The 13,432-nt window shown below is 35.0% G+C and overlaps 1 protein-coding gene across 1 annotated transcript; it reads left to right on the top strand.

Annotated features, from left to right (window-relative positions):
• Window positions 1-2,657: 2,657 nt before the first annotated feature.
• On the top strand, window positions 2,658-4,296 carry LOC113752999 (transcription factor TCP20-like). Its single transcript, XM_027297071.1, has one exon. It carries the CDS (start codon window positions 2,677-2,679, stop codon window positions 3,724-3,726), a length of 1,050 nt encoding a protein of 349 aa, XP_027152872.1. The 5' UTR covers window positions 2,658-2,676; the 3' UTR covers window positions 3,727-4,296.
• The last annotated feature ends 9,136 nt before the right edge of the window (window positions 4,297-13,432 follow it).

A 13,432-nucleotide genomic window follows, 5' to 3' on the forward strand; every position in this document is an offset into this window, starting at 1 on the left:
TCTGTGTTGTGTGGTAGGAGAAATTTCAATCAGCCGTTTGCACGTTTCTACTGTTGTCTCTTTTCATCTTTTTTTTGAAAAAAAGTTCAGAAAAGTGAATTTTTTTTTTTCGACGCGATAGATTTTATACTACAATTATTCTTACTCTACAATAGAGATATGAGGGACCTAAAGAGGTTAAAGAAAATTCGTTGAATCATCACCGATTTAGACGGATTCCTACGCACCCGCTGATGAAACATTTTTCGGGAAAATCTGAATATTAGAATGTATGTGAAGGGATTTGATTTCTTGACTTACACCCAAGTATATTTTTAAAATTCTCTTAGTGACCAACTATTGATTCAAAAAAATGAGTTAAGGAAGGTCAGAAGAAATTATTCCCAATGTTTTCCTACATTTTTAAGTAGCAAAAGGTTGCGAAAAGATTAAAAAAAAAACATATATATAAACAAATAACAAGAACACTGTCTAAAATATTTTTCTTTGTGTTTGTTTCAAAAATCTTTAGTTTTAATGTTCGTTTTTGCTACGACTAATCTTCTAAAATTTTCATTCTAATTTCCCTCTTCGTGGCAAAATTTGTGTGTTCCTTTTCTACAAAATCTTTGCTCTTAATTTGCTCCTTATCGTGACCAATCTCTTGAAACTTTTGCCTTTTTATAATATTGAAATAGGTTTAGAAGTTACCCTTGCACATAACAGTATTATCTATTTACGAAACAGCTAAATTTAGTACTTATTGCACTTACATATTCTTATGTTTCAAGTTTAATATTTCACCTTATTTGTCTTTTGTCATAGTTCAAATTACATAAATCAAATTGCACAACGATAAAAGTAGAAAGATAATAATGTAATCTCTCTTATTCAATGCATTGTCTTAATATTACTTTTACACATAAGGGGACAAGCTTACACAAGTTATCATTCCTGAGGAAATACGTGAGATTTCTGAAACTTTAAGAGTGTCATGTGATATTATGATAAACTTCAAGGAAGGTTTTTGTAATTAATCCTTAAAACTAATACTCCATATGCAATTTTTGGAAAGCTTTGGGGGTCCATCGTTGCCCAAGACCCCGAAGTACAACTCATCTATAGAAGACGGGATTTGCAGTTTGCCGGGCAAAGGTAACAGCAGACACAAATAGCACTTAGCAACATTAAATGGCCAAAATACGGTGGGCCCGTAAACCAAGCCTACTTTACCATAGTAATAAAGCCGTACCTTGGTACTTAGTAGCAGTAAGTGGAGATGCAATCAAGTTAAGCCGAGTTCAAACTAAGATTTAATCGAATGGAGTTAAAAAATTTGGATTCGAACTCAACAAAGAATTAACTTAATACTCCCTCCCTTTTTTTATAACTGACGTTTAAAATTTTACACACCAATTAAGAAAAGTTTTTCATTGCTTAAATCTGTAAACTACTTTCTTTTTGTATCCTCATTAATTGTCCAATTCACCCATGTTTTCTCTCACTAGAGTATTAAATGGTGCTGTTTTACTAGGCCAAAAGCAATGTAATAATTACTAGGAGTAGTAATTAAGAACCTGTATTGGAAAAGAGAGATAAAAGGGTAAAATTGTGAAAAAATAATTAATACTGTATGGGGATAATAAAACGACAGATAAAAGTACACTAGAGCCAATTTCTTAAACGTCAGTTATAAAAAAAGGAAGGGAGTAGTTAATAGCATTAAGCAGAAATGCAATCGAATTAAGTCGAATTCGAACTAGGGGTATAATCGAATCGAATCAAAATTAAGAAAATTGGATTCGAACTTGAGTTCAAACTCATCGAGTTTGTACCCATCAAATCCAATCGAATTTATTTCGAGTTTAATCAAGCCAAATCGAGTTTAAAAATATAAATTTATATTTTATATAATTTTAAACAAAGGAAATAATAGATATTTTAAATTAATAAATAAAAAATTAAATATATATGTGTGTGTGTGTGAAACTCGATTGAGATTAGTTAAATTTGACGAACTTTCGAATTTCACATAGTAGGCTCAAGTTCACACCTATCAAACAGCTTGAATTGTTCAAACTCGATCAACACATTTTCATGCTGGAATATTAATCGAGCTTGCTTACGAGGTACTCAATTGAACTAGACCCGTTTGCTCCCAAGAGTAAGTTATTTAAGACGGGGAAGCGGCTTCCATTGTGGTGTCGGGTCGGAGTATTGTGTGTTTTTTTTCCCCTTTCCCACTTTACTGGCTAAGTGGGAATATTGATGTTTGTTAATTAAACCCAATTAGTGGTGTACGGAGTGAAAGACCAAAAAAAAAAAACTCACACATCAATTAGGCTGCACGATTGCACCAAAGGTCTAAGAGTACCGGCAACTTTGTGATCTCCAACATTTAGTCACCTGCTCTTTTGTTCTTTCACATTGCTTTGCCAATTGCCGCGTTTGAACACCTCCCCTCCATTACCCAAAATTTTTTATTTATTTATAAAAAGTAGTAGTATAAAATATTACCAGTGCTCGTAATAGATAATGCTAGTAAATACCAGTTGGTTGTATTAACTATTAAGTAACTTTTCTTTTTTGTTTTTTTTTGGTAATAAATAAGAAAATTACTTGTTTACTAGTTGGTGATTAGGAATTAATTAGTACTCCGTATAGTAGAAGTAAATTGGAGTCGGACAACCCTCTTTCATGGATCCCAAGGGTTCAAAGCCGCAGCCGCCGCAAGATGCGGTGGGACTGCCAAGCTTCTTGAACGCAAACCACAACAACAGCAGCATCATGAGTGAAACTAATCATAACAACAGCCCTACTCCTCCTCCTGCTGAGATCAAAGACTTCCGGATTTGTATTGCAGACAAGCAAGAAAATACTACTACTAGTGCTAAGAAGCCACACCAGTTGGCCCCAAAAAGAAGCTCCAACAAAGACAGACACACCAAAGTGGAAGGCAGAGGGAGGAGGATAAGGATGCCAGCCTTATGCGCCGCCAGAATTTTCCAGCTCACCAGAGAATTGGGTCACAAATCCGATGGAGAAACAATCCAATGGCTGTTACAGCAGGCTGAACCATCCATTATAGCCGCCACGGGGACGGGGACCATACCGGCCTCCGCTCTAGCCGCTGCGGCCGCTGGAGCAGGGGGCTCTGTTTCCATGTCAGCTGGGCTGCATCCTCCAAAGATCAGTGCTGAATTGGGTGCACACCACCCCCCACACATGGATATTGCCGGGTCAGGTCAAGGAGCGGGTAGCACCAGTGCTAGTAGGACCAATTGGCCAATGGTCGGTGGGAGTTTGTTACGAGCCCCCCATATGGGAATGCCCACTACAACTGCAGGGATATGGCCCCCTACTTCTGCTTCTGGAGCTGTCAGTGGTTTCGGGTTCCAGTCATCATCCTCCCCTGCTCCAGCAGCCACCAGTTTGGGCACTGAATGTTCAAATTACCTACACAAGCTTGGGTTTCCTGGTTTTGACTTGCCAGCTGCAACTAACAACATGGGTCCTATGAGTTTCACCTCCATCCTGGGGGCTGCTACTGACCAGCAGCAGCAGCTTCCTGGATTGGAGCTGGGGCTATCACAAGATGGTCATGTTGGGGTTTTGAACCCTCAAACCTTGAGCCAGATTTATCAGCATATGGGGCAGGCTCGAGCGCACCAGCAACAACGACAGCACCAAGACCAACAGCAACAGCAACCATCTCCCAACGATAATTCTCAAGGTTCAGGACAGTAGTAGATAGATTTCTGCAGAGTAAACTATCCTAATGTAAAAAAGAACATAAATGGGAGGCCCCTCCAAATTAAAGGGAAAGAGAATACTGATCTTTTTTGTGAAGCTAGAGGTCGTCTTTTTTTACTTCTTCTTCTTCTTTTAAAAATATATGTATATGTATAAAGAGCTGTTTCTGTATCGTATTACCCTGCAAGAATATGAACGCAGATGTGGCTAATAGCATAGGTGGGAGTGCATTTAGTTCCCCAGTCTTCTTCCTCCCGCAGCTTCACCCAAGTCTCGTGATACAGGTGCTTGAGATCATTTACTTTTCTTTTAAGAATTTTTTTCTGTATAAATCTGTAGAGCTTTTAGATGATGTTGTTATCAGTAGTGAGGACTGTTGTATAGCTGCTTGTGGTCTGGGATGTGCAGGTTGGAAAAACTTTGGCGGCTAATTAGTGGTCTTGTGTGGTTAGGAAAAGATTGTTGTATGCATTTTGTTCTCCTTAGATCTCCGTTGAGTGCTCCACTACTGCTATACTGCTAAAACAGAATTAAATAGCCATATTTACCCTCTTCCTGTGTAAATAGTTGCCCTCTTCCTATTTTGTTCTTCTATATTCTGCAATCAAATAGTCTTTTTCTTCGATGCTGGATGATTAGTAGCTTATTGTTTGTTTATTGTGGTAAAATTTGTGCGTATCCGGAGTTTGCACACTAACGATACTCTAAATTGTAATCTGTCAGTTAAACTGTAGTTAGTAGATTCTGTGACCAAGATCAAAGGCCTGGCCCGGCCTTCATAATGGACAATTCTTTGATAGACTTTCTAGTGGGAAACTTATGGGGCTTAGTGCATGTTTAAAGGCACTACTTGTTCTAGATTGATTAAATGTTTGGATGAAGGAGAATGATCATCCATCTGAACGTTATGGACTTGATTCAAGGCTTTTCCGTTGGCAGAAACGGACGAATACCGTGGAACCCTTTAAATTTAGCTTGTATTGACATTTAGGCATTGTACCGAAAGTTTTTTCAGCCTTGTATTGATTGACATTTAGGTGGAGTATTCTACCCTTGAACTTGTTTTGATTCATAGCCCATCGTGGATTAAAGCTCCTCTTAAACTAAAAGTCTTCGTCTTCCTTGTAATTAGTACAGGATCAAGAATTAACTTTGTTTGTATTGTGATTTTTTGTGAAGAAAAAATTTACGTTGTTGGTAAACACATTTTGAAATGATCTTTCTACTTTATATACATTAAATCGTTACAATATAATTTTTTACAAAAATTTCTAAAAATATCAATCCAAACGGGGACAGACTGCTTCGTTTGCTACTCGAGAAAGGAAACATTAGCACTGAAAGTTGATATATGTTAAGATCCCTAGATGAATGAGACGCATCGCAAGAAGTATCCAGTTTACCATGCTCGTGACGTGTAATTAATGAGCACTATATATATATAAATATTCCTGTTTCACGGGCTCCTCCCTATACTATATGCACGTGCGCAATTTGGAGCTCCTGGTCGTATTTATCCATAATCTCAACCTCAACTAAACCTTGCACAGCAGGCAGCTTGTTCCCAGAGTTCTGCTGCAAGTACCAGGCAGATGCACGCAATATCTCCCCGCGTTCTGTTGATCAAACTCCCATAAATGGTTAGCCTCGCGTTCAACAACAGAAGGGTCCGCTGGTTCTTGCTTTTTAACTAGACTTCATTTATGCTCTTACGAAGTCTGGAGTCCGATGATGCAGCAGTGCATCCAATTTCAAAATTGAGCATGGTCTTTTGTGGCAGCTAAGCGTCCATCGCGGTGTACAATTCATGTCCGATATAAAACGTTAATCCTATCATTGTTCAAAAGTCTATGCGGTCTTATGTTTTCGAGTTGACCTCACTTTACCTGCTAGCGAGTGTTTCTTTTTTTTTTTTTAAACTAGCTTGGGGGAATTTTACTCGATCAGACCCTGCAAGATTTCAGTCGTACCCGCAGAGGGAAACTAACAAAAGATACCAACAAATTTGTCACCCGCGGGCGGGCCTGTGCCAAGAAGTAGTAGACATTTTCCTTTGTGCTTAATTATTGCATGATGGAGCTGGTTGAAGACAGCTCCTTTTTTTTTCGTTTTATGTTTTTGGGGGCTGCATTTAATTTAATTCTGCCTGGATTCCCAAATTTTTATATTACTGGTAAATTAGAAAGACAGAGGACACGCCCAAGACGAACAAACCAATCCCAGAACAACTTTCAGTCTTGATTGATTGAAATCTCGATCGACCGGCCGCCATAGATTGAGAACCCAAAGTCAATCCAGCATGTTCAGTAAACCCAAATCGAAACATGGACTGTAGATGGATGGATGAGGATGGCAGACAAAGATGGTAGTGGAGGTAGTCAGCATAGACTTTTTCCGACGTCTTAACCCATAACCTCGCAGAAGTTCTACGAAGATATCATCGATCATGTTACTTACATCCAGCTGTACGAGTACGAGTTGATTCCTCAACTCCCCTAAATTCCCTCCTCCTACTAGCGGTACAAGAGAAAATATACCACTATGTGTCTAGCGGTCGGGTTCTGCAATGGTTCCACGTGTTGGATGATCACTTTTACTGAATTTAAATACTAGTAGTTCTTTGGAGTCCCGATTTCTCGTGCGCGACAGCCGGGGGGAAGGCTGGCTGGGTAACTAGGACTGACTAGGCATGCGCAGCAGACTCTTCGCTTGGGCAGCTGCAGGAGTAAAGGGATTGTGTACAAGTTTCATGCGTTGGTTTCTTTCTTCTTTCTCCACAGGTTTTCATTTTCTCTCTAGTTATTTTGCTCAACAATTAAAAGCGTGGCATTTCAAAATTGTCCTCTCCAAATTATATGATTCTTGAAAATCCGCTTCAAGGAGTTGCGTTAGCCGATGTGTAAAGGATTTAATATTGTTGTTATTATTATTATTGCTTTTGTTGCTGTTAATACTCGAGTTTTTAATACTTTTGACTAAAATTTAAAAAATATATATATTTTTTAATTCACTTTTTTATATTTTCAAACATTTTCTTATCTCATATACATCGTACCATGGTGTTATAGTAATTATTTGGTGAGGTGACACCCCTTAAGCGATATTCCTGGCGTGGTTGGCTATATAGTACTGTGCGCTTTCTTGAAGCAGACTGAGTTGCCTTTCTGTAAATGGTGGCAGTATAAATCGTACGATGGCCAACAGGCCATGTGTGCAATTCTCGCAGGAAAAAATCTCAGGAAAGCAAATAGACTGTCGTCTCAATCACAGATAAATCAATCACTTCACCTTATCACAATCCAGAATCCACACCGGCCTTTTGCAGTACAGCATTATTTTAAGAATGGTCTTCCGGATGCTTCCGACCACGTAATGCTTTGTTCCCCTTTTCCCTTTCTTTCTTTCTTTCTTTTTGGTTATGTTTTGGCCTAAACTCCTTTTCCTTTCTTTCTTGCGCATGCTAGTCCTAACCCTTTTATTTGAGAGAGGTTTACTTGTTAAAACCCGTTTCTAAACAGTGTGACACGTATTGAACATCCTATAATGTATACAAAAAATTGCTTGTACAAATATGTACTAAACAGTAAACGCTTTCAGTGTTCACGTAAATCTCTCACATTCATTCATTGTGTTAGAGTTATGCGAGACTCACACTTAAGTAGATTCGATTTTTAAAAATTGACTCAAATCAAGCCACATCATTTTTTTATCAAGTGATGTGATTCAATTTGAGCTATTAAATCTTTGAAAACCTATCTACCCAAGTCTAGATCATCATGTGATATTCTTCAAACTCTACATTTTAAGCCTGTGCTTTCGTTGGTGAACGGTCCGAATCAATAACGTCTGAGAGTCATTTTTTCCGAAACGGAATAACGTCTGAGAGTCAGCCCATAATTATTTATAGCTGTTATTTATAGTTGGGCCCCTCTTGGCTGGTTTCATATTGACTCCTACTTAAGTATATGATCATAAGGGATCAAAAAAAGTATTTGATCATAAACAAATGATTGATTGGATTAATTTTTTTACACTAATAATGTATACATCATCACTATTGAAAAGATGACAATTCATCCGAATTTAAATTTTAAATTTCAAATTTGCTCATGTATCATCTATCAAATCGTATCATATTCTATCTATACTTTTTGTCGATGTTTAACACTGCTCATTTATTGTCTTTTTTTTGTTATAAATTAAAAATATAATGGATTATTAATTTTCCCACTCATTTATTGTCTTTTCTCTCGCGTCACCTCAAAATTGAATATGGCCTGCTGGCCCTTTGTCAATCAATTTCAGTTCTTTTATTGTTGGAAATTTTGACTACAGTACTGGCCTCCAAGAGGAAAACAATGGAGGCAATTACCGACTCATAAGTAAAATAAGTCAAGGCTAATTTGTGATTGTGGGAAAAGCATTGCTCTCACTAGGGGAAAGAAAAAATAATTAAAGTGTGTACTGAAATAATAAATTAGGTAAGTGTCAAAATGCAATAATGATCGGTAATAAATTAAAGTGTGTGCGTGCCGAAATAATAGAAATATAAATGAATTGAAGCAAATCTCTAAAAGTCACTTCTCAAAAGTAAAATTGAATTTCCAATAAGTATTCCCTATCGTATTATTAGAAGCATATTGCAACTAACAGTACTGCTTTAATTCTAAATAGAGAAAAAAAAAAGAAGAGAAAGTAGCAATACGTTTTGGAAATATCCACAAACACAGCTGGGGTATTATTGATATTTGGAACAAATTTTAAGTTGGAAATTGCAAGGGAAGAAAAAAAATTTTTGAGTATGTATGGGTGCCTCATCCCCATCCTACCATTTTTATTTATTCATAGGAATCGATGCCGCCCTTCACAATTCTTCTTTAATTATACCTCCTTTCTTTTCTTTCCTTTTTTTTTTTGTATATTTTATAAAATCACCTTACAATTAGCGTCTGCATGCGCACGTGGGCGTATCGTTTTTAATTGGCATGTTTTTACTAATAAATATAATAAGGTGAGTTTGGATCTAACGTGAACAAACTAGGAAATGAATACTGGTTGGTTCTTGGGGGATTAAGAGTTGGGTAGTTAAGTCCCTAGATTTACTTCAAAAGTGGCCGCTTTTGAGCTTAAATTTGAGATTATATTTAATTAAACAATTTCTTACTTCTGTAAGAAAAGGAAAAAGAATACTGGTTGGTTCGCTCATCATAGAGTCATGATGCAATGTTCAAAATTAATAAACAACGTAATCATTTTTTTGGTATTGCGTGGAAATTTTTATTTATTTTTTAGTGTTTTGACAGAGATTGATCAATTCCTTCTTTTTGCTTTTGTTTTTGAGGGACGCCGGCTGGAAAATGGTTAGCCTTAGATGCTTTATTTATAACTAGGGATAATTGCAAAACCTCCCATGAGATTTTTAATATTTGCACTGACCTCCCTTATGATTTAAAAAATTACACTGACCTCCCCTGAGATTACTAATCCTTTGCAGATTTAGTTCAAACGATTAAAACATTATTTTAGGGAGTAAAATTAGAATTTTATACCAGATTTGCCCTTTGTGCTACATATCAAATGAATGACAAAGTACTATAAATCAATTAACAATTAATAAACTTTAAGAAGTATAATTTATGGGCAAACACGCATTACTCGTTTAAAGTACCGCCTCTTTACGGGTATTTTACTTTCAAATATTTAATTTATGATAAATATATCAATATTTGTAAGTAAAATTCAAAAATTGTTATAGTAATATTCTTGCAAAAAGAAAATCGATAGGTTATTTGTTTAATATAAATTAAATATTTTTTTAAAAAAATAAATGTCTCATAAAGTATTAATTTTTTATGACTTTCATCCATTACACGAGTAAAGTATTCACTCTTTATGTGCATTTTATTATGAATCATTTAATTTATGTTAAATACATAAATGTTTGTAACTAAAATTGAAAAAGTGTTATATTACTATTTTTACGGAAGAGAGATTGGTAGGTTTTATATTTAACAAAAATTAAATATTTGAAAGTAAATACAAATCTGTATTTGAGCGTAAATATTTGTATTAAATTAAATGTTTGAAAATAAAATACCCTTAAAGAACCGGTACTTTAAATAGTTACCGACTCTTTATAGGCAAACACGCATTACTCATTTAAAGTACCAACTTTTTACGGATATTTTACTTTCAAACATTTAATTTATGATAAATATATCAATGTTTGTAAGTAAAATTCAAAAAGTGTTACAGTAATATTCTTGCAAAAAAGGAAATCGGTAGGTTATTTATTTAATATAAATTAAATATTTTTTTTTTAAAAAAATGGTCCATAAAGTATTAATTCTTTATGGCTTTCATCCATTACATGAGTAAAGTATTGGCTCTTTATGGGTATTTTATTTTGAATCATTTAATTTATGTTAAATACATAAATATTTGTAACTAAAATTAAAAAAGTGTTATATTAATATTTTTACGGAAGAGAGATTGGTAGTTTTTGTATATAACAAAAATTAAATATTTGAAAATAAATACAAATATGTATTTGAGCGTAAATATTTGTATTAAATTAAATGTTTGAAAGTAAAATACCCATAAAGAGCCGGTACTTTAAATAGGTAATGCGTATTTGCCTATAAACTATACTCCTTAAAATTTATTAATTGTTAATTGATTTGTAATATTTTGTCATTTATTGGACATGTAGTACAAAGGACAAATTTGGTAAAAAATTCTAATTTCACTCCCTAAAACAATATTTTAATCGTTTGGACTGAATTTGCAAAGGATTAGTAACCTCAGGGGAGGTCAGTGTAATTTTTCAAATCACAGGAGAGGTCAGTGCAAATGTCAGAAACCTCAGGGAGGTTTCTGCAATTATCCCTTATAACTAACATCGCCGAATGGAAATTGGAAATTTGGATTACGATGCAGATGCCGACGCAGATGTAAAAATATCTTCTTCTTCTTCTTTTTTCCCCCTTTTTTTACCGGCCGCTGATTGGTTCCTTGAAGAGTTCCGCTTCCGCGTCATGAATGGGTGATCGTACGGCTGAAACGAAACGAGGTTACATTCGCGGAATTTATTTATAAAAGGGGAAAAGAAAAAAAAAAGATTTGATGCATTTCCGTCGTCATTAGGGAACCCAGCCATGTGTTGTTTGAGAATGTCCACGTTTAGGGCTTGCATATCACAGCTGTCAACATCATTGTGCACTTGGAAAATGGGATGGATCCATCATGGAATTGGCCTTGGATAGATTAGATACGCATGTCATGTTGCGTGTCAACGAGCTGCCTCGCTGTCGTCTGAACTTGGAGAACAAGTTCCTTTTCTTCTTCTTCCCTCTTTAGTGGAAAAAAAAAAGTTCATATTTAGTACTCGTAAATTAGTGCACCAAAATTAATAGGTCTACATTTATTGTTCCTTGCATTAAGTTTCATTTCCAAAATAGAGCTTTACTTTTCTAAAAAATTTATAGATAAAGGGAGTGTCTATTGGACACATGTTAGTTAACTCCAAAAAATTTCGCCATTCCGCTCCTTCAATTTTACACTACAATCAATTTCATCCTTCGTGATTTTTTTCCCTTTTAACCAATTCAGTCCTCAAACTATTTTTTCATTCCAAAGTTAAGACTTTTATGGCTTTACCCCCATATTAAGGTCCCGGTTGGAATTGCATTGCTTTTGATAAAAATACACTTTTAGGTATTAAAAGTAGTTTTCAAGTGTTTAGTAAACATAATCTCATAAAATCATGAATAGAAATTTTAGTATTAAAAACACTATTGACAAAAGCTCAAATTTAGTGCTTTTGGAGCAACTTTTGTGATTTAAAAAATAAAACATCAAATTTAATCATTTTATCCTATATTATGAAACAAATAAAAGATAAACACTTTTAAAAATTTTCAAATTACACATTACTCAATACAATAAGTATTTATTGAATTATGTCTTTAAACAATATATTTAAAAGTATTTAAACAGTTAATAAATACTTTTATTAAAAATTCTGCTAGAAAAGTACTTTTTAATAAATTATCGCAACTCCAAACATTTTTTCCACAGCCATCTAGGGGTAAATTTGTCATGTCAGAAAAATATGATATTGTCCCCTCAGATTAAATGATTACATCTTCAGTTCTCCACACCTGTTACGCTAATGCTAATTTGGCCATTTTCAACGGCGCGTAACTTTGGTTACACACGGCGTCATTTTGTTTGCACAACGTGTAACTTTAGTACAAAATTTTGCGGGCCCCACACACGGTGTGAAAATCTATGTACAATTTGTTATTTGGACCGCACAAAATTTTTTGGCCAAATCATGGCCATTAACTGCTCAATGATGGTCATTCTGATGACCGTCCCTGCCCCATTTCCTGCCACCACTCCTTCTGCAGCCATGAATTGCCTTTACACTTCTACCCAAAACCAAAAGGGATAATTTCATTGATCTCCCTTGAGGTTTCGAAAATAACACTAACTTCCCCTCAACTGATTTTGGGGCCCATTGCTAATGTAACCTGGAATGAATTTACTACTTTGCCCTTATGCATAAAAGGGTGATGAGAAACGAATTTCTGGAAAAATATAATTAGGTCATTTAATAAATGAACTTATTAAATGATATTAATTGTAGTTCTATCTCTAATAAGCCAATGTAACTACACTTAAGAAATGTCACTAATTGATGCACCAATATGGAGTCATTTTTTGTGATTGGACATGACTTCAGAGAGCAACACAATGACAATATTATCCGAAGACTTGGAGAATATGGAAAGAGGGAAAAGAAGGAGAAAAACATGGCTCTCATCAAGTTAAAATCTGCTTATTTGCATTAAGATTATTTACATGATATCCACTCATGCATTTGTATATGGTTGGCATTAGTGACAAACAATCAATTATCATGAAATTTGGCTTTGCAATCCTCACCATCTAGCTCATTCATTTGGGGCAGATGGTGTTTGAAACTATCTTGGATTGCATCGATAGTTATGTAGTACTACAACTGCTACAATTATAGCAATTTTGAACTAATGTCAAGTGACTTATGTTTGCCTTACTAACTAGTTCAACTAATAAGTTGTTGCTTATTATCTCTTAGTAAAGTTACAGTAGTAGTCATCAAACAACAGTCATACATTTCTTCCAAATACAATCCAACTGACAAGTACTACTGGTTTGCTTCTTATATAACCAGAAAATACTTAAAATGGTTGGTACAATGTCATGGCACTTTTACATTTGTTACGAGAGTTTATCCAATTGATTTTATATTTTGGATGAATATAGATGCAACACCTAGTGTGACATTTATGATGAGTATCATATTAACTATGGTCTTTAGTTGTTCTAGCCTTGCCACTTTTTATTACCTCAAAATTAGATAATCACACTAAAAATAAATTATTTCTTGAGTTGCTTGAGCCGTTTATATGCGTTTGAAAGAAACTTAAGATATGGCCATTGCACTAGCCATTTGTGCAAACTGAAGCTTCAAGTTGTTGTTACTGCACTTTTCGTAATTGCTATTACACCTGCTAGAATTTACTAATTATGTATGTCTTTTAATAGTTTTCATTATTTACTAATACAAGTTGAGGATAAGCAAAAAGGGCATATGTGGAACACAAATATCATCTCACTCCTCAAAATATTTTTTTAATGCTCATTTTTCTGA

Source organism: Coffea eugenioides, chromosome 11, assembly GCF_003713205.1.
Source record: "Coffea eugenioides isolate CCC68of chromosome 11, Ceug_1.0, whole genome shotgun sequence".
Classification (NCBI taxonomy): domain Eukaryota; kingdom Viridiplantae; phylum Streptophyta; class Magnoliopsida; order Gentianales; family Rubiaceae; genus Coffea; species Coffea eugenioides.